The sequence below is a fragment of the Crocodylus siamensis genome, chromosome 7 (genome assembly GCF_052110815.1).
Source record: "Crocodylus siamensis isolate JL-2025a chromosome 7, ASM5211081v1, whole genome shotgun sequence".
NCBI lineage: Eukaryota > Metazoa > Chordata > Crocodylia > Crocodylidae > Crocodylus > Crocodylus siamensis.
Genome location: NC_143401.1, coordinates 7,001,149 through 7,022,892, shown reverse-complemented (window position 1 = coordinate 7,022,892; position 21,744 = coordinate 7,001,149). Strand labels below are relative to the sequence as shown.

The following is a 21,744-nucleotide window of genomic DNA, read 5'->3' as shown; positions in this document are numbered from 1 at the left end:
CATCCCATGCTTCCTGGACACTTTTAGTTTCATATTAGCAAAAAGAGCTTTTCACCCCTGGTCTTTTCTGCTTTGCATCAGAGCTTGGTCATAAGCTGATGCTTGCCTAATTTTGGTAGGCTGAGAATTCATGAATCTTCCCACAGTTTACGGGAGTCAATCCAAAAAGGGTTGTTGCCCCCTGAGGTTTGAGCATAGGCATCTAGATTTATGAAACTAAACAAGGACCAAGATACTGTTTTTTAAAGTTATACTGTGCCCTGACTTCACAAAGGAGGATTAAGTATCATCTAGGTATTTGAGAGGCAATTGCCTCTGTGCTTGTACAGCAGATATCCCTAAAAGTTGTTATGCCTCCTTTCTATGTCTGGACCAGTAAGCTTTCTATGTCTGGACTAGAAATCTTTCCATGTCTGGACCAGTATCTCCACTTAACTAACACATTATCTATTTCTTCCTGTAGCCCCTGTGTTCTCTATCTGTCACTCATGTCAGGCATACTGAGACCTCATGCCTTCCTAGTGATCTGCATATTATTGCAGTGTGCAGTCACCAAAGACAGTTGCAGGGGAGCAAGTCTTTCCCTGATACTCTAGCTTGAATCCCCTGATGTGTACTTGCATGAAACATGTACAACAAAATCTGATAGCTTGTGAAAACTTGCATCCTTTCAAGTTTTCTTGGAGATCTTGTCAATGAGCCCAGGCCTGGAGTTGCATGATCTGTGAATTTAGAAGTACAGCTTCTGGCTTTGCCTTGGCAAAACATACACAGGGTTTGGCTGGGCAAAGTATTGATACTGAATTATGGCATCACCATTGTGGCTCTGACTGCATTTTGTTTTGCTTTGGGGCTCATTTGCACCTAAAACTCAGTGGAACTTGGGGAGTGGTAACAAAATTGCCAAATCCTACCATTCAAATATTGTGCTCAGACTTTTAAAAAAGCAAAAAGCCACATGGAGTCCTCTCTGCCTCGGGTGTTTTGAGACTTTGGGCTCATAATGTTACTGCTGAAGGTGGGGTGTCAGACACTCATCAAAAACTGGGAAACTCACAACAAAGTTACGGTCTAGCTGTAGTCTGAATGGGCATGTATACACATGCATTAATGTGCTTTAGTTAATGCACGTTAAATCTAGTACATTATGTGGTTCTAGAAAAATTCACATTAGCCTATCTTAAAGCACATTAATTAAAGAGCAGACAAGGTTCTTTGGGTAGATGTGACATCTTTTATTAGACCAACTAAATAGTTGGAAAATTGTTCTTTGCAAGCTTCCTTGCAAAGGAAACACCCTTCTTCAGGCACAGGGAGAGTCTGTTGTTGCTTTGTGTGCTCTCCTGGATCAAAGAGAAGCCAATATGCAAAATTTAGGTCTGTCAAAATGCAAATGAATGGCAGTGAGGATCAGAGGGACGGGAGACAATAGGTTTGAGACAGGTAGGTGAAGGAGTGAAAGGGGGAATGTTGAACTGGTGATAGGATGTAGCTGGTAAAATGCAGACAGGTGAATTGGATGTTAGGCAGGTTCTAATGTGTCATAAATCCAATGTCTATATTTAGTCCATGATTTTTTGTATCCAGTAGATTTATGAAGTGAAGTTTGTAGGCTCACCTACAAAAGATGTTTTATAAATTTCCTTGGAGGATTAGAACTGAGAGATCAGAGACGGAGTGATTGGCTTGTGAGAAGTGGGCACCCACAGGTCATTGGGTATTTTTGTCTTTGATAGATTTCCGGTCTGACTTCATTCTGGTATGCAGTTGTTTGGTTTCTCCTACATATTTTCCATCAGGGCATTTAATGGACGTATAACATTTCTGGAGGTGCAGGTATAAGATTCCAGGAATGGTGATGGTTCTGTTGTGGGATGTAGGTATTGTGGGAGTGATAGAGATGTGTTGGCAGGTTTGACATCTTTGGTCCCAGCATAGTCTGGATCTGTTCAGTGTGCTTTGGGTTATAGGAAGTTTGCTTCTGGTGATGAGGTTGGTGAGGTTCGGTGCTTGTTTAAAGGCTAGGATGAGTGGTTCTGGAAAGATCTCTTTGAGAATTGGGTCTTTTTCTACATGGATTGCAGGTGTTTGAGGATTTTCCATGTAGGTTCCAAGGAAGTGTGGTATGTCATAACTAATGGTGTGCAATTCGTGGGTATTTTCTTTTTGTACTGCAACAGGTTTTCACGTGGTATCTGGGTGGCTCTTTCAAAAGTACAGTTTATCTCTCTGGAGGCGTGTCTTTGTTAAGTGAAAACCCTTTTGCAATTTGCAAGGTGACACTCACGGGTATTCTCCTCAGTGCAAATTCAATAATATCAGAGGGCTTGGCTGTATATTACATCACAGTTTTTAGAGACACTTTAATGTGCATTAAAATAAGCTAATGTGCATTAAAGTGCACGTGTAGACGCACCCAATGCGACCCAAAAGGGATGAGTTCTGAGCACTTTTCATACCTGCACAGGCAAGCATAGACTTCACTACCTTGTGGAGGGGCCAAGGAGGGGGTACAGGCTAAGGGAAATTTATACAGATTTGTGAGGATGAGGCAGTACCTGGACCCCCTTAGTTTGTCACAGCTGAGCCAGTGCGAAGTAAGAAGTAAGCTGTGCCAAGGCACAGTCCAGATGCTGATCAGCTCTGCCTGAGCACAACCTCTTTTGAGCCATTATCTAGTTTCCATTCTGCCTTCTGGGCAGTTTAATTTACTGCTTCCCCTTTATCCGGACATGGATAAACCCAAGATCTAAACCCAGCTTTGTATGCACCTCTGTACAATAGAGCCTATCATACTTTGACCTGTGAGTAGGAGCCAAATTGGAGCAGTATCTCTACATAAATGCCAAATACAGACACAGTACGAGGAAACCTGTTACACCACTTCTAAAATTTTAAATGCTGTTGTTGTACAAAGCAAAAAAATAAATAAATAAATAATGTGCATATGAAAACACCACGAGAATTTTGTAATCCATACTGAATGAAACACTAGTAACCTTTAGAGATCTTCGAATGAAAGGTACCTACTAGGAGACCAATACTATTAGTGTTATTTATTAACGCGTTTCAGGTTTTTAATAGATACGAAGGAAAAGCCAAATGAAAAATGCAGTGGGTCTTTGGGGAATGCTGATGGCAAGTTATTAATAGCAGCAAGAGTTAAAGCAGCTGCCTGGGTCCCTGTCTGGTTACAGTCGTATATGAATAAAATTAAGTAAGTGCCCTTCCGTTAGCTTTGTTAATTCTTTTTTAGAGATTTAATGTAGAGTTTCCTTTCAATAATTTACACAGTTGGTCTCACACTTCCCTCTGTTTGGAGAAGAGAAATCTGCTGCTCAATTTCAGTTTAGTATCGAGTCTCTCCCACTTCCTGTCTCTCATAAACAAACACCATGCTTCATGACTTGGGTTCGTAAAGCCTTCAGGGAAAGGTTTAAATCCAGAGAAACTATTTTCACTGGAACGCAGACAAGAAATATCCTCCATGAAAACTTTTCTATTAATATTAAATTATGTTAAACCATTTTTTTTGGACCCAATTACCTGACAGTGACTTTTTAGTACAAGATGTATACAGCAATAACAGAAACCAGACGCCCTGTTGTGACTTCTATTGAAACTACACCTGTATCTGAAGTTGCCTAGAGTCAGTATAATAATGAGGGGCTTGTTGTTATTCAAGCCGCATCAGAATATTAGATGGATTAATACAAATCTTGGATTATGTGATTTCCTCTGTAAGGAAAATGTCATAAAAGAAGTTTCCAATTTGGCGTTAGAAATTGAAAATGGGGAGAAAAGACAGTGAAGTTGATCGCAGATGATGGGGATAAAAACCAAAGAAAGAAGATGAGATGAATGCGACACATTAATAGCACTGAAGCACTGAAGAAGGCTTTAAAGGAATAAAGTCCCATAGCTAATGGTGACAGAGGGAGAAGGGGCTCTTTTGAAATGAAATTGTATGAAAGCAGATAACAGAAAACCGCAGACACAATTTTCCTGAAGTCAAAATACGATTAAATTCTTGCTTGCCTGTCCCTCTCCACATGAGACGGTGTCATTGCTCTACTGTAGATGTGCATGGGGCAATGGATATTGAAGTGGAGCTCAGAACAGCAGACTTGCACACCATAGGGATCTCTTTACACCACGAGGTAGGCTCAGGTCCTAATCTCAGGGGCCACATCCAGAGGGAAGTGTGGACGCTTGTTCCCCCAAAGACAAGTGACAGCAGCATGCCTTCTGCCACTGCTAGTCGTCTCTGGGGAATGCCCTGCCATGTGCCCTCTGGTTACCCTGGGTGGGTTAGGGGAGGCTGGGGTCAGCAGCTGTGCTGGCTCCAACAGCTTTACCTAGGGTCCTCCCGGGGCAGTTCAGCCATAGCAGAGAGCCTGGCTGGAGCTGGAGGATGGCTCCGGCTGGCCAGGCTCCAGTTTTGGGTGGCACCTGCTGCCACCGTATGCACCACCCCGCTTTGTTCAGCAAGGGTGTTTTGGCCCTGGAGTCGAAAAAACCCTCCGTGCTGCTAGATAGCAGCATGGGGAATACCTGCATGTATGGCGTGTGGTGTCGCCGATGGGTCTGCAGTGCCACATACAGGACGTCTGAGCTCATCTGCATGTGACCACAGTGAGCAGCTCATGGATGAACTCCTGCAAGGGGGACTCTGTTCACATAAGACACCTTTGAGGCCTTACGATGCTGATTAAATACCTGATCATTATATTTGGGCTGTGTTGGCATTGAGGTCCTGGTGCGCAGGGAACTATACAAATAGGAAAGAGAGGACTCGCATGGTCATTGTGAAAGGAACATTCATAATATAGGAATTGCCCCAGTAGGTGAGATCAGTGGTTCACCCATCCTAAATCTGACAGTGACCCTTCCAGATACTTCAGAGGAAAGTGGAAGAGTCCTCTAACGGGCAGTAGTGCATGGGCAGCTTGTGTTGACCCACAGGCCTTTGGTTATCCCAGGTCATGACGAGTGATGGCCGATACCAGTAAAGGCATTTATCTTGGCCCCATAAGTAGAGATGGTATTTATTCCTATGGATGCCTGACCTTCCTCCTTGATTCCACGCCTCTGGTGTTTTTTCTCAGGGTGCCAGTGGTGACATTTATGCTGTATTCAAACAATCTATATGTGTTAATCTTGAAAGAGTTGCCTTTTAATCTAGTAGGTGCCACCTAGTCCTCCTGAGAGCCCTTCCATATCACCCAGCCCGTGTTGCATTGTTTTGTAGCAGAGAGGACGTTTGCTTATAATACAGAGCTAATGAAAGGGAAGATAGTATAAAGCACTGGAATGAAGAACTCTGGATGTGAGTCCTGTTTCTACCATATATTTTCTGTGGCTGTTGGTTGGCAGAAGGTCAACAGTCTCTTCCTGCCTTCAAATCTGTAGAGTTACATGAAGTGGATTTCACTCCTGGCGGGTCAATGGGGATGTGTTGTGTTTCATGATGTCGAAGGAGGAGAAGGCACTGGGAGTTGTAAAGACATCGGTGAAGTACGAAGCATCCCTCACCACACTCAGAATAATGAGCGATACTCTGTCTTTTGGACCATAGCATGCTGAAGGAAAGCTGGTTCTTGTGCCCATGCTTAGGTGGGTTTAGGAGATCAGTCTTCATAGCAAGACAAGCAAAGTACTTCTAAGGAAGGTAATTCTGGATCTTTGGAGGCTATGCCCGTCTTTCTTTTCAGACACCCACACCTTGTGGGTGGAAAGCAAAGGGGAGAATCTCATCTCATTCTGTCTTATACTGAAATAGCCCTGCAAAGTTTTTTCTTGTGTATTCATTACCAGAGGCTGCTTCTGAGGAATTAAAGTTGCCCTGTGCGTTAGTGTGGAGGAGTGTCGTTAATTGCATCAGGAGATGGGATTAATTTTCTGATTTCCCAGCCTGCTCTTTGTTGTGCTGCTCCATCTGTGACCTGGAATGCTGCTTTTTATATTAGATCAAATTAGAAAAATGGTGATCTATATATATATTTTTTTTTTTTCCCCTTTTCATAGAAGATTGGTGAATGGAATACAGAGCTTTTCAGCTCCAGGTCACTGTTTTGTAAGAAGCAAGGTCAATCGCTCATCGCCATCTGTTTGTTAGGCTCTGTGAAATGAGTTGATGGTCTCAGTTCCATCTGTGGGTATAGCTGATAGCCTTTCATATAATATAACTTCCCATGCGGGTGGCATTCTTGCTACCTTCAGCACAGGGCCTGAGGATTGAATGTTGTATGCCGAGTCATCACAGGGTGAGCTGGCCCCTTCAAAGGACTGCAATTTCATCAAAAAACCCTCAGACTGGAGGTAAAATTAGTCTCCAGCTGAGGGCCAGCTCATGTTGTGCTATAGACATTACATCCAGAATATAGGTGCACCCTGACAGAAGCTTGAACTGCATCTTTCAGCGCTGGGTCTGACGTACGGATCTGGAAAATATCGGTCTCCAGGGTGGTCAGTCCATAGCCATAAAGACACCCAGCTTAGGTTCCTTTTCAGCCTAGCTCCCTCGCAAATGATAGCATTTTACCTCATTCCAGTGGTGTATTCATGGACTAAATAACTACTCAGTGTAAGTGTGACAGAATCTAGCCATTAAGAAACACATAAATGTCTTCGGGTCAAATGTGAATTTTAATTTCGGAGGAACAGCGTTTGACATGTAATTTGTCAACTGACTCTTTGCAGAGGCTTGGGTACTGATTTTTAGCAGCCTTTTCTTTTACGCCTGAGCTAAAATGTGAGTTGATGGAGACAAAGAGTGCCTTTACCTTCGATCCATAAAGCTCCTTTCTTATTAAAATAGATTTTTAAATCCTTTATTTTATTTCCTCAGTCATGTTCACAAATTATCTTTTTGTTATAAAAATGTACCTCCCATTTGCAAGGTAGCCTCACATCTGCTTTGCACCTCCCACGGATCAAATATTCAGATGCATGGGAAGTCGATGTGCGAGTCAATTGTTCTCTTTCTGGAGCCCTTTCATATTTTAGATAAGCAATTGGAAATAGATCAGAATGATGAATGAAATAGAATTAATGATTCAAATCAGTCTTAGATTATTCTAACTGCTAATCAGGAAAGTCATCACCTTGCCTGCAAATACAGCTATTTATTACGTTCTTCTTGTCCAGCAATATTGCACGTACCCCACACCCACGCAGTGTAGTACTGTTGTCCCCTTATTATGATAAAGATTGACGATTTTGCAACAAACTTGGCTAATAGAACGGGGGCTTTTAGCTCGATCATTAATGACTTCTGCAGGAAGAAACTCCAGTCTTAGATTCATCGGAGGTGACTCATAAAGAGATGAGACATTACGGCTAAGTACAGACAGTCAAAAAGCCAGGGCTGAATTGAGTCAATCTTTGCAAGTTAGTCTAAACTGCTTAGATTGAGCCAGTAAGCAAGTGAACAGACATTCACTTCTGATTCTGGAAATGCAGCGGTATGCCTGCAGTGGCCCAGGTCTGAAACTTGGGGGCTCTAGAGCATGCCGCCCTGCTCAGCTGGAGCAGACAGCTTGGGCCAGAGCTAGCCTGCCCACCCTGCAAGTGGGAGGTTGTGGGGGAGGTGCAAAGCATCCTGGGATGCTGGGGGACTGGGAATTAACTTGCGTTTCATGCATGCTATCTCTGGGAGACATGATGGTGTTATCAGCGAGGGTGATTGGATCCCATGTGAGTAATACTTTAATAGAAACCTCACAACAACAGAGGTTGTAAGAACCTTTTCTGCCCACTTTTTTTGTTTTACTTTCTTTCAGAAATTGACCAGGGGAGTTGCGGCGATCCTGGGGTGCCAGCCTACGGCAAGAGAGAAGGGTCAACGTTTCGCCATGGGGACACTTTGAAGTTTGAATGCCAGCCTGCCTTTGAGTTGAAGGGCCAGAAAACAATTACCTGCCAAAAGAGTAGCCAGTGGTCCGCTCAGAAACCAGTCTGTGTTTGTAAGTCAGTGAGGAGACTGCTTTAAAATGTTTGCAATGTCCAGTGAGGTAGCTACATAGATCATATATGTTCATAGATCATATATACTCACGCTGGATTTAGTTCCTGGAGCAGGGGTAATACTGGGGAGAGGAGAGATATTGCTAAGCTGCAAAAGTTGGATCAAATGTTGAAATACCTGCAATGATTGGGGGGGAGGGTCTGAATTGCCGCAGAAGCTGGGTTTGAGTGTGTGTTACCAATCTGACCTTGATGTCTTCCAGGCCCCTGAAAAAGGAAAAGAAACAAAACCCCTGTTTGAATTGGATTCTAGGACTTTGATTCAGGTTCATATTCAAAAGAAAATGGAATCTTCCCTGTCTCAAGAGCGGAGGGAAGAAATTAAATTAGATTTCGCTTTTGGCCTTTTAAATTTTCCTTATTATCTGCCGGTTCTTTAAGGCCCCCTGCTTCACAATCTCAGCCTTTAATTTGTTGCCTTGCATCTCAGCAAGAAATAGGGTATATTTCTCTCGGCATTGACTTAGGGGGAGAATTTCAGAGGAATAAATGAGAATTGGGCATCCAATTTCCATTGGCTTATAATCTCTTTTGAATATCTCTCCTTTAATCCCTGGTGTTAGACAATGATCTGAACCTTCACTCAAATATGCTGCACCCAATTCTTAATGAAGCTCACAAAATTGTGTGTTGGGGATGGGGTGGTACTTAGGTTTCTCTGCAGCGCGGGGTAAGTGAAGCCATTTTTCTTATTTTTTACACACTGAGCACTCTAGGTCCTGAATGGCCAAACTGATTCTGCGTTCAGCAAGGAAACCGCATTTCCAAAAAGGGACAAATCAGTTAAATAAGAGGTTGATAAATGGAGCAGAGAGCATATAACAGCTGCAGGGGTAGTAGATCATGCAAAAGAGCAGACATTTCCCTAATGGAAATTTTTAAAAAAATGCTTATTATAATGTGAATAAATGTATACACATGTGCCCACACCCCCTGTATACCTCTATAAGCTGCTTACTCGTAGCTTCTGGTTTGGCTATGCAGCACATTCACAGCGGTATAACGTACATTGGCCGGTATACTGATATATGTTACAGTGGTGTCTGGAGCAGACGGATCAGCATTCCTGAGATAATTGCCTTGGTGATGAGTAGAGTCTTAGCCCCTCTTCATTAAGACCAGGGAAATTAATAGCCTTTTTGTTTTGAGGGGAGGGCTGGAATCAATTGGATGTGGGGGGACATACAACCTCTACACCAGTTTATAGCTACTCTTGACCTTCCAAAAGGTAACTTTGCCCTGGAGTAGAATAACTTACTTCAGCATGGGGCTGAACTGGGAAGAAATCTATCTGCTCCACATTTGCACCAGTGTAAATGAGTCACGTGCTTGCATGCTTCCATGGCAAAGGCAAAGGTAGGGCAGGATGGCACTTAGAAACTATCTTGTTTCCACAACTGGTGAGCTTGCCAAAGGAGACAAGGGTCTTTCCACGACAGAGCCGTAACTCTGGAAATATTTCCAAAATTCAGAATAGCATTGCTTTTGCAGAAAATCTTGCTTCTGCAAATGTGTCATGCAGTCCTACCTGGTGAGCTTTGAAATCATCCCTGGTGACAATTCACCCAGGCAACTGTCACAAAACAGCAGCCCCAAAAAAGCAATCTTTCTTTGAAATGACAGTGAAAATGCATGCTGTGTGCAAGAGTTGCAAAACTTGAAGCAATCTGCAAAATTTACAAAGAGTTATGAGAAGATTAAAGTGAAAACGGCTGGAGCTCATTTTTTGTCCTAGTCCTCAGCCTCATATTGTATTTTTTCCCCTAACTGTGAAGTCCAGATAGCTATTGAATCATGTAGATTCTTAACCAAACCTTCAGCTATCTCTGCGATTCCCCCGATACCAATTTATCATGATCATAAAGATGCCTGCTCTTTCTGTCCTGGGTTCTCAGAGCCAGATAACTCCATCAAACTGCTATTAGGGCTGATTTTTTTCCATTGTCAATCTAGTAAAGTTTGATTTTTCACGTATTCTGTCCATAGATATGGTTTATACTGTTGGTGGGGGAAGACTGGAGGGGCGGGGGTGGATGGCAGAGGAAGATTGATGAAAGACCATGAATCCATTGGTTGAAATCATGCCCCAGCCTCTGCCTGCTATGATACAACCATGGATATTTATTCAGCAAAAGGCAACAAGTTTGGGTAATGCAAAAAAGCCTTGCTCCCTCCCTTTCACTGTCCCACCTTTGCATTTGCTTACTCTGGATATCATTGTGCTACTTTGCATCGGTTGGGAGAGGTGACGCACCAAAAAGGTGTAAGATTTGTAACTCTGCGTGGAATCTGTACCAGGATTAGTGACAAGCCTGTGAATGCTGGGAGCATGTTAAGCACGCGGGGCCTTTGGTGGAAAAATAAGGTAACCTAATTTATGTGCCGCTAGTTGGAATATGCAAACAATTCAGTGCCTCCGATTCTGGCTGTGAATGCATGACAAATGCAGAAGGAGATTAAACAGCATGCCATGGTGCGTCCTGCTGTCCCAACCAAATGATTTATGGGTTCATAGTATTTATTGTGGAGAATTCATTTCCTGGGGCTTCAATGATGAGGCAACACCGAATGCTTAAAAAATGCAGCTGCTTTATGGCAATGGGTCCTTGAATCTGTGGCTGTCTGCGCCTTCACGATAACAGACCTTCCATCTTCATCGTTCTCACTGGTGTCATCACATTCCTTAATCATCCCTGCTGAGTGCATAGGTCCTTTGTGAAACTTTGCCAGCCGGGCTCATATATGCATTTTGCTGCTTTCTAATGGACGGGGCATGTCTCAACTTCTTGGGTGTGGGGCGTTTGTATCTGACTGGCCGAGCGGAAACTGAATCTAGGACCTTATGTCTCTGTAGCTGGAATGGGTGAATGCAATTATCCATCCACATGTATGCTGCCAGCTGGTATTTTTTGCCTGTATATAGTATTGCTCCCATGATCATTACCAGACAATGAAGATTTCTCTCTCTCTCTCTTCTTCCTCCCTCTCTACTTTATAGCATCTCGTAGATCTCAAACCAGCTGCATGGTTGTGGTTGTTCACCCTGACATACCATTCGCATTTTAGAAGCTGCAAGTTTGAAAATCCATCTAGAGCTGGTGTTGGTTTAATAGCAGGGATACTCCACATTGCATAGCTTAAAATAACTGAGATCTTAACTTCCTTGTAGAGTTATGGTCATCCTTTTGGAGCTTAAAAGCAATGAAACGGGGGTTCAGAGGAGTCCAAAGGTGAAACTTAGCATCTCAGGTACAGGACTATGTTAATTAGTTGGATAAGGTAATGCGTCTTGCTGCACTGATGGAACCGGATGTGTATGTGAGGCAATCATCAAAGCGTGGTCCTTCGTTATTGGTGAATGAGTAGATGAGGAGACTTAAGAATGGGAAAGCAGCTCCATGGTAACAGAACTGTCACAAGGAGCAGATGAATTGTTTGATACCACAATGATGAGTGTGTTTGAAACGGCTGGATAGCAAGGACAACTGAGCAGGCCATTTCAGTACTACCTCCGTTTATAAACGCGTGTCCGTATTGCTGCTTAAACCAAAACCTTTCTGTTAGGAAAAATAGACCATTACCTGAATTTTTTTTGTAACTTGGCCATGCATTTCGTACTATATTTATTTTGTCATGTGTAAGCTTCCCCTCTAGGGTGGCCGGAAGTTGCAGTGAAAAATTCCCACAATTCTCTGTTCCAAAACTCTTTTGGTGTTCGCCTTCCCACAGTCCTGCTAAAATGCTTTGAACTAGATCCACAAGTCCCGATTCATCAGGCCTATGCCTATAGATGAATGAATTAATGGAGCCAAATTGAGTGGTGGTTTTATGTTGTAGACCGGAGGTTGGCATCCAGTCCATAGAGCCACTGGATCTGGCCTGCAGACATGAGGCTTTGGGGTTGGGGGGGCCTCAGCTGCCGGTAGTCTCCCCATGCTGCCACGAGAACAGGCAGCGGTGGCCACCTCCTAACACCTGCCTTCTGCCTCTGATCTAGGGTGGGTCATTCCAGGCCACAGCCGGAAAAGGTTGCCAACCTCTGTTGTAGACAGTCATGGAAAAGCTGGCGTGACAAAGTAATGTCTTTTGAAACCAAGTCACAATGAGCCAGGACGATGCTTTTACTTTCCACTCATCCTCCTCTATCAGTCACATGGGTGAGTGGCTCGAGGGAACTATTTCCGAAACAGAATCACTTCCTGTGCGATCACTACTGGACCCGTCAAGTCTTGTGAAGGTGTAGACTGCATATATATAAAATACTGTGTGTGGTTGTGAATGGTTATCACCCTAGCTCCATCAAACAATCCTGGGGGCCATGCTTGATGGGTTTTACACTGAAATGATGCAAAGTTGGTATAAGTTATGCATGGAACCCAGCGAAGAGTGGCATTTCGTATTAGAGGATCTGTCAGTTTTGCAGATATTTTAGGGACCTGCCAGAAAGCTTGGGTATGTGTCCAAAAACGAACTTCCCAAAATTTAGTTCTGATCTGAAGTTTTAGTTCAGGCCCTTCTCTGCTTTCCAGAATTTTTTGCTTAAGTTGTAGTTGGTGATGCCTGGACTGCAGTAATGCTTAGAAACCTCAGTCAAATACTGCGCTGGATACTGCTAGAAACACTCAACCGAAAGACTGTCCCACCATGTTGCTTTCATTCGCATCTTTTCTTTTTTCTTTGCTTTATTGTTTTCTTCTTCTTGGCTTCAGATCATGTAGTAACTTCCAACTAGGAGTCATAGTTCAAGATTTCCAGTTGGAGAGAACCTATTAAAGTATTTTTTTTATTATTATTATTAATGAAGTTTCAGCCATCTGGAGTTGCAATGTGCTAGTTTGCAGCAGAACGTCATCTAGTTGTGTCATGGAGGTGGGTGGTTTTTTGGGCTGGTACAATAATTTACATTGTGTTATTTTGTTTCATCAAGTTGCAAAATTGGGAGTGCCTCAGTCCTGGAGCTCACCAGGGTAGTTAACTCGGGGCAATACTTTGATTGTAAAGTTTGGGTTTTTTTCCCACCCGACTTTAGTTTCTCCAGTCTATTGCTTGAAATTGCCCATGACTGATCCTACATCCATAGTTGCCTTGACAAACATTTATCCTGTCAAACTAGCATTAGCCTGACAGTGGAGCATGCTTTTCTTGCAAGTTTTAAACCTGCTTGGTCACATGATAAATTAGCACAAAGTGAATCATCTGTGTCTGTCGATGGTCACTGCATTTGTGAATTTGTCCCTCCAGAAAACTAGACGGTGCTTGTGAATTCAGTAACTTGGCTCCAAACTTGCATTCAGTTACAAAGCATTGCATTCCCTTCCTGTGCTGGAAGTTTAACGATTTTGTTAATCCTTCCCACCCTTCTGTGCACCTGATGTTTTATATCTCTCATGATTACTGTCATCCCCCTTGGCGGTGCTTACTCTTCCCTGTTAATCCCATATTGGCCTATTATGCCTGCTGAATACTCTTAACTCCCCATTGCAAATGGTCTCTTTTCCAATATAAAGCTGCATGGCTGACCTTTTGCACACCCCTCATGATACATACATATAGGATTACAGGCGAGTAAAGCAAACTGCGAGCGCTGTCTTCTGAGGAACATGTGCAACAGCACCGTGTAATTTTATATAACTTGACACGTTTTCATGTAGCTCCAAATTAACCTGTCAGTGGGTCATTATTTTCATTCTTTCTCTCCTTCCTCCTTTCAGTGTCCATGACTCATGGAAGCAAATGGAAACCTTTCTCAGGGAAATGAGTTTGGAGGAATGTGTGCTTTGAAGTACCGGTGGCAGAAGGAAAAATCTCTCTGCACTTATTTTAAATGATAGAAATTTTCTTTTGAGAACAAAGAACCCTGGAAACCAGATCCCAGAGGGCAATAGTGATTGAATAAATACTGATAGGGCTCAATGTTTCTTCCTCTTCTTTTAGGGCATCTGAGTGCTTTTACTGGACTCAGCACGATCAGACGCTCTGTAGGGATGGGTGGGGTGGGTAAATGCAGTTCTCTTCTGTTTGCAGACAACATTCTTTGGGTGAATCTGATCTCTTTTCATGATTGGGAGAAAAAAATTTGCAACAAAGAACAAAGTTCTGTTTGCACCCATAAAAAATCCCCCCCCCCCAACTTTCAAAAAACAATCTTTCTTCCCAAGAAAAATGTCATGTTTTGTTTTATGAACATGTTTATTGGCTTCTTCCCTCTCCTTCAACCACTTGAATCTTCTTCCTGACTCAGATAAATCAATCAAGTGGGCCTGAATCTTAGAAAATGTTCAGACTAGAGGCAGGTGCAGGTCAAAACATTCAGCTCTGGATTCAAACTTTCTGAAAGCTTGAGTGTGCTTGAGCTGGAACTTGTGCCGTAAGTCCTACTGCAGATCAGGTATCTGCTGTATAATATAGACAGTAGCTGCTATTTTGGAGCACTTCAATACTTACAGCCTTTCACTTGAACTTGAAGGCCTAATCCTCACTTGGAGTTTCCGCTGGCATAAGTATTTTGGTGCGGGTGTGACTTTGAATTAGTTATTGAAATCACGGGGTTTGCTGTAGATGCAGTTATGTCTGCACAAAAGTGCTCACATCCATATATTTATTTCCAGACAGGTAGCAGAACAAAGCTGGGTTGCTTTAAGCAATGCAGCTTATATGCTTATATAAATGTGTCCATCCTAGGGGGCTTTTACTTCTCTAATTTTACCGGCAGTATAATGTTTGTGAATAAATAAGGCCCAAGAGCAAACTTTTGAGGTGGTGTGGAAATTAGTTTCCGTACAGCCACATTAAATTCCCATGGGTCTGTATACCTACTAATGTGTGACAGTCTCTGACAGAGGCCAGCACCAGCTGCTTAGAGTAGCATTGCCCACTTGTTAGCGGTTGGCTTATGCCTTGTAGCCTGGGGTGCGAGGAGCAGGGAATTGTAACTCTTCCAAAACCCTTTGAACACTCAGATGATTATCCACTGCTGATGTATGGATTCAAATTTAGAAACAAAAAATGAAGGGTTATAACCTAGGACTTGGTGACTCTGAAAAGGACTCGGAATAAATAAATGAATATGAACCCCTAATGTGATGGTGAATAATATGGTCATTGGTTGTATAAACAGAAGTATGGAAAGTTGGGGTGGAGAGGTTGCATTGCCTCTTAATTTGACACACAACCCCCATGTGGGAGTTGGCTCAAGGCTCTGGTGCAGTGCATGGGCTGGGAGCAACACCTGTACAGTGTGGGAGCCTGTCCTAGTCCCTGTACTGCATGGGTGCAGGGTGGAGGCCATGAACAACACACATGGCACAGGAGCTGGTCCCAGCTCCCACGCTGCACAGGAGCCTTGAACTGGCTCCAGTATGATGGTGATGGTGGTGGTGGATGGGGGTGTAGGAGACTGACAAACAGCTCTGTTGGGCTCCCAAACTCATACAACTGTACCAGAGTCCCCAGATTATATTACCCCTGTGGATCAATCAGCCATTAGCTCAACATATGTTAAGTGATACGATCCGAGCATAGTCCTTGCTGGTAAAGGCCAAACTTTACTGCTTTAGGATGGCATTTAGCACATGTTTCACTACTTGAATGCTCAGACACCAGCATTGTGAGTACAGTGAGTATAAGTGTAACACGTGGGAGTAAAAATTGCTAATAGAGAGTCCTTCCATCTAGCAGGTGGACACATAACAAGATCTGATGTTGCACAAATTCAAACCAGAAATAAAGGCATGTTTGCTCAATGAAGGCAGTTAGCTACTAGAATAATCTCTCAAGGGCAGCAGTGGATTCTCCATCTGTAGAAATGTTTAAAGCAAGATATGGGATGTTTTTCTAAAAGATAAGCAGTAAGTCAAGGAGGAATTTCATCACGTCCCATATGAAGCAGGAGATCAGACAAGGTGATCACAGCATCCTTTCTCATAATACTTACACCAAGGACATGTCTGTAGTGTGTCCTCAGCACAGGTCAGGCAGGATGTGAGTAGCGACTAGCCTGGAGCACGCCAGGGACCAAGGTCGGGGAAGCTGTCTCAAGCTTCACTGCTGCTCCTCAGCTGGGGGCACATGCAACTGGAAGCAGGTTTGTCGGGGCCTGTTTAAAAGCAGTGCCTTCCTTGCGCATGGTGTAGGCATGCCCTTTATAGTCACACCCCAGGTCTTCACAGGGCTAGGTTCCTTAGCCCCCTGTGAAGATGAGGGGTTGAGTCAGCCACAGCAAACAGCTGTGTGGGACTGTTGGAGGGCTCCAGCTGTTTGCTGCAGGTTTTGTTTCAGAGCATTGCTTCTCCAGTCATGGTACCCTGGTGAGCTGCCGCCAAGGAGAGAAAGATATCCTTTGAAATAAAAAGCTGCAGCAACCAGCTGAGAAGCTCATGTTCAATTCAGCAAAACTGCTGCAAATTAAGTGAGCTGCAAACCACTCAGAGATGAAAAATCTGGGTCCTTCTTCAGTGGCACCCTGTGGGCCAGATCCTGCGCAGGGTCAGCGTGTGTGGTCAGTCTGTGGATGTGATCCCACACACCGGCCCAACCCTGTGTATTTGGATCCCGCCATGGACTAGTGACCCTGTGCATCAGCCCGATCACATCCTGACACAATCATGGGCATGAGCCACATTATCCAGCTCACACGGCTCAGTGCTTCCAGAAATTTGACAGCATGGCATGGCAATTAATGCTGCCACTGCTCCCCCACCATTACATTTCCAGGCCCATGGGGAGCACTGCAGGTTGAATGCCACAGCTCCGTGGGCTGGATCTGACCTGCAGGCAAGCAGTTAGCACCACTTCTACTGTCTTACCACAAGTTGGATTTTTAAAGGCGTTTCAATTTTTGGCTTTTTTAAAGTCCTCTACATTTTTTCTTTCTGCTAATCCCAGGATAGGTTCTCTATGCCTGGTATCTAGTAAGATCTGTTGTAGTGGGCTTCTCAGTTGCTTCCACTTTATCATCTACTCTTGATCTTTGCAAAGGTGATAAATACTGTGCCTCCATTAGGGTTATCTGGCACTCCTGGAAGCTGCTTCTCTCCTCTGCTGGAAAGGGGTGACGCTGTTCTCTTGGCTCAGGGATCAGTAACAGGAGTGTGCGAAGCTTTGGTTGCCGTTTTGATCCGGAGAAAAGTCAGCCTGATTCGGAGGCCAAATCTCTGAATCGAATCAGAAAAAATAAACAATCTCTGAATCTATTCAGAGCCTCCAAATTGATTCAGAAAAAGATTTGGAGATTCAGGGATTTGAAAGGCCGTCTTGCAGGGGAACAGAAAATGAGAAGCGGGACGGGGGAGCAGGGGGGGAAAGACTGATATCCATAGCTGGCCAGTGACTGTGATCTTTCTCTGAGTCCCCTTCCTATCACAGTGCTCTGGGGGAGGGATGTAGAAACAGCATATAAACATCTGTCTGCAGCCTTTCTGGCCCTTTTGTGAACTGTTTCTGCCTGAGCAAAAGTGGGGCAGGTGGCTAGCCCAGAAACAGGTGGGTGGGCAGAGATCTAAGTGGCGCCAGGAAGGCCCCCCTGTTACAGGCTACCATCCCTGCTGTTTTCATCCTGCTGCAGCTTAACACACACATAAAGTCACTCATGTCACAAGTTTTGCTTGCAGAAGCTTGAGGTACAGTTTCCCAGAAACCCCTGAGCCTATCTCCTTGGTAGGCCTTGTGCCCTCAGAAGGGGCTACCATCCCTGCTATTGTCATCCAAATCTGCCAAAAAATGACAAAGTTATAGGCATTTCAGTGATTCCCCATTATAGTCTATGGCCGAATCACCGAAACTGTCTGAAACAGCACCAAATCTTCCAAAGCCGATTCAGGACAGTGATCTGAATCTCTGAATCGAATCACTGTCCTCCAAACTGGCCGAATCCGAATCTGAATCGAATACTTCCCTGTTTGCACAGGCCTAATCAGTAACCCCCAAGAATGGCAGGCCTCTTGCATCCAGCCATTGCCATGGGCTGCTAACCTTTGCTGCAGTGTCCTAGCTCTCCCTGCTCTGCTTGCCCTTGCCACCAGTCGCCATCATTTTCCATCACTGGTGACATTGGAGAGACACAAATTTGGCACCGTGGGGCAACACAGATGCATCAGCCCAGGGCAGGGACACTGGGTGCTGTATTCAGGCTCAGATGCCTATAGCAGGAATGAGCGGTACAGGGCTGGGAGGGTGTCCCTGCTGTCACATGCTGTTGATCCCCACTGCCATAGACTGCATCCAGTTTCTTTGCACACTAGACCCAGCCCATGGCCATAGATTGCAGACCCCTGCTGTAGCGTATTGTTTAGGAGATGCTCATCGCCATGGCTCATCTGCACAAGGATGCAGTTTCTTTAGCACTTTGGAAGCAGCAACAGGAAATTTGTCATTTCAGCTTTTGAGCCCTTGTGTATTGCTTTACTTGCCTGATGCTCTGATGAGAGATGCTGGAGTGATAGCTTTAGAAACAGAGCCTTGCTATTATCCACCAAACAAATCCAATAAAAAGAATTGGCAGCTGAAAGACTCCTACCAGTGTACCTCAGTTCTGATCTCTAGGGACCATCAAGGCAAGTTCTGGCTTTGTACAGTCAAAAGATTGCCAAGAACGATGCTAATTATTACTGCATGTGATGCCAGGATTTTGGAGAAGGGCAGAGCAGGGCACGAGGGGATTAAATGGGCATGTATCCACTAGGGCCTGTGGTTACTCTTGACCTGTGTCAGGTTCAAAGAAATAAATTACTGGTAAAATGCTGACTGATCCCTGAGCTGTTCAGACCCATTCTTTCACTTCCATAAGAGAAGCAAATTTAAACGAAGGAAGGATTACTGTGATCCGTATATGCATGTGGGATTTGTAGCTTTTTTGTTAACAGCCTTGTTTCACAGTTGTAGCCATGTCGAACCATTCTATTTTTAAAGTTAAGCAGGCCACTTTACCTCAATCTTTGTTCTGTATTACGGCCCCACTTCAGCGCAGGATTTAAGCACGTAGTGAAATGTAAGTATGTGCTTTAAGTGCTGTGCTGATAAGGAATGTGCTTAGGTACTTTCTTAAATACTTTGCTCAACCTGGGCCTGAGCTGTTGGTAACCCATTCCTTGTGCATTCCCTAGCCATTTTGTATTACAGTCCATGCAGGATGGGATGTTCCTGTTGCCCGGATGATTGGGTGACCAGACTATTTCTGGAGAGAGCATTAACAGCGGGGTGGTGCTTTTGTATTTGCATTTAGTGTCCCTCCAGCAGGGAAGGGGCATAGCTTCCAACTCATCAGCACTCACTCTGGTTGTGTTGTCTATCTTAGCATCTCTCTACAGAGGGGTAATGTGCGCACAGACCCAGCTGAATCCAAGTCTTGTCTGCTCTTCATAATGACTGGAAAAGGGGGGGGGGTGCACCTTTTATTGGCTGACTGTATAGTTGGGATAACTGTTGGACAAGCATTTGGGGATCAAGTATTTTCCTAGAGTATCATCACTCCAACTCGACTTCAGCCTTCATACTGGAACTCCTCATCTTCATTCTGATCTAGCACTTTTAGAGCTTAGTGCAGCCTCCAGAGTCCCCAGGGCGGTTTTTGTGCTTGAGAGTGGAATTTGATAAGTCCCCAACAAACCATTAAGGTCTTGGATCATTTAGGCTGGTTGTTTTTTTCCAAATGTCCTTGCACCAGCATTATATCTGCCTTGAGAGCTGTTCAACCTAACATATAAAAGACCTCTTTAAAGACGGCACTGTTAGTTGCAGGAGAGCACCTGAATTACCGGGCTCTAAAACGCCTATTTGCCAAAAAGCTCTGCAAGGTCGTGGCAGCCGGGAGCACCACCACGGGGTGCTCAGCACGATTTTGTGAGGTCGTTTTATGGGCCAAGCTCTGCCTTTGTTTACGCTGATGCCTTGATCTGGGTTAACCCCTCTGACCTCATGGGATTCACAAAGGTGTGAATGGACTTATTTCCCCGTTATCCACACCCAGATCAAAGGAAAGTCTTTTGGGTTACATTGCTACCTTTCCTCTGGACTTGGGGAGGAGGGGGCTTCCTCTTGTCTCTTGGTGGTCCCAGTTTACAAGGTATTCTCACCTAATATTTAGCCTGTTCCAGTACAGTTTAAACAGATTTTTTTTTCTCTGCATTGATGGCTCTGCTACATGGGGGTCCAAGCGGGAGCCTCTCAGGATTTTTGTTACTTGACATTTGTACTGCGGCACCTGAATGTCTTGCTAATTAAAAGATGGTCAAGGACTAGCTCAGGAGCTTTTAGACTTAAGGCTGAGTCCTGTCCCTGCAGAGACTTATTCAAAGATACGTAGACTCTCTCTGCTTCTTTTGCTCATTAGTAGTATGGTGATAGGAGTACTGCTTTTCCTCACAAGACAGCTGTGAGGATAAATGCATTAAAAGACTGAGACGTGCTCGGAGACCTACAAGAGGCAAGTATTATTAAAGGGGCATCTTTGACTTCCACACATATCTGCTCATACCTTCACTTCAAACTAGCCTGTGTGGGGAGGCAGCGTATAGTTGCACGGTCCCTGGAGCAGAGCAGGGAGATTGTAACTGGGCAGCGTACGGTCCTGTTTTCCCTGCTGCTCCAGGGCCTCTGTATCTAATGTTGGCTTTATCACTGGCACAGCGTAAGGCACCTGGCATACCAGAATAGCTCCACACACTTCTTTTCCACACACCCACCCATCTCTCACCTATTCTCAGCAATGCAAGTGGGTAGACCTGAGCCACAGTCTATTCCTGTTGTAAATCAGTATATCGCCATATACAGCTTGTCCACAAAGACTGGGGGATGCATTAACCTTTGTTTCTTTGGATTAAAATGTCTCTCCACAGAACACGCATCCTTATTTGTACAAGTTGGGTAGCCCACTTTGAAAGCGGATTGAATTCATTCCAGGATGGGTTAGTGCTCCATGTGGCTGCATTTGTATTGTGAATTATCTTGATATTCCTGGCAGTCACAGATTCACAGAAGTTTCAGGCTGGAAGGGACACCAGAAGATCATTGGGTCCAGCCCCCTGTTCTGAGCAGGAAAGATGACGGGGGTCAAATAACCCCAGCAAGGTGTGCATCCAGTCTCCCTTGAAGATCTCCAGGGTAGGTGCCTGCACCATCCCCACTGGGAGTCTATTTCAGAGTCTGGTCACACAGACAGTGAAGTTTTTCCTTGTATCCAATCTGAAACCTTCTTCTAGGAGTTTATGGCCACTGCTTCTGGTTTTCCCGTGGGGCACTTTGGTGAATACTTGTTCACCTAGTCCCTGATGCTCTTTCCTGACCTTTCCTTCGCATGTGGATCAGCCTGGCTGGTTTATCTGTGTGCCCTTGACTCATTTTAGGTCATGTCAACCAGATGCCATCTCCCTGTTTAAATGCTGGAGGGCAGCTAGGTGCACCCACTGGCACTCACACGCATCTAGAGTCACACAACCTTCTTTGCATTGTAGCAGCTGCATTATATGGAGTCACAAGGACCTGCTCAGGGCTTGCGCATTTTCTCCCGACTTGGAAAGAGGAGGTAACTGATGTTAAAACAGAGCAAGACTACCAACCTGGCAAGATCCACCATATCATAGCACCCATTAGACAAGCACCAATGTGGCAACAAAGGCACCACTCGTATGTAAAGGGCAGCAACAAGGCCTTTCATAGTTCCCCAAGGAACTTCTTCTCCTATCGTGAGCTGGATCCAATTTTTGCCAGTGAGACCTCCATCAA

General features: G+C 44.4%; 1 protein-coding gene across 1 annotated transcript in view; it reads left to right on the top strand.

The window, feature by feature from the left end:
• The window catches only part of CSMD2 (CUB and Sushi multiple domains 2), a 645,501-nt gene that overhangs the window by 404,298 nt on the left and 219,459 nt on the right, over positions 1-21,744 (top strand). The window contains exon 13 of the mRNA XM_090057063.1: positions 7,785-7,967. Coding sequence (XP_089913189.1) covers positions 7,785-7,967 — 183 coding nt within the window. The remainder of the gene's footprint in view (positions 1-7,784; positions 7,968-21,744) is intronic.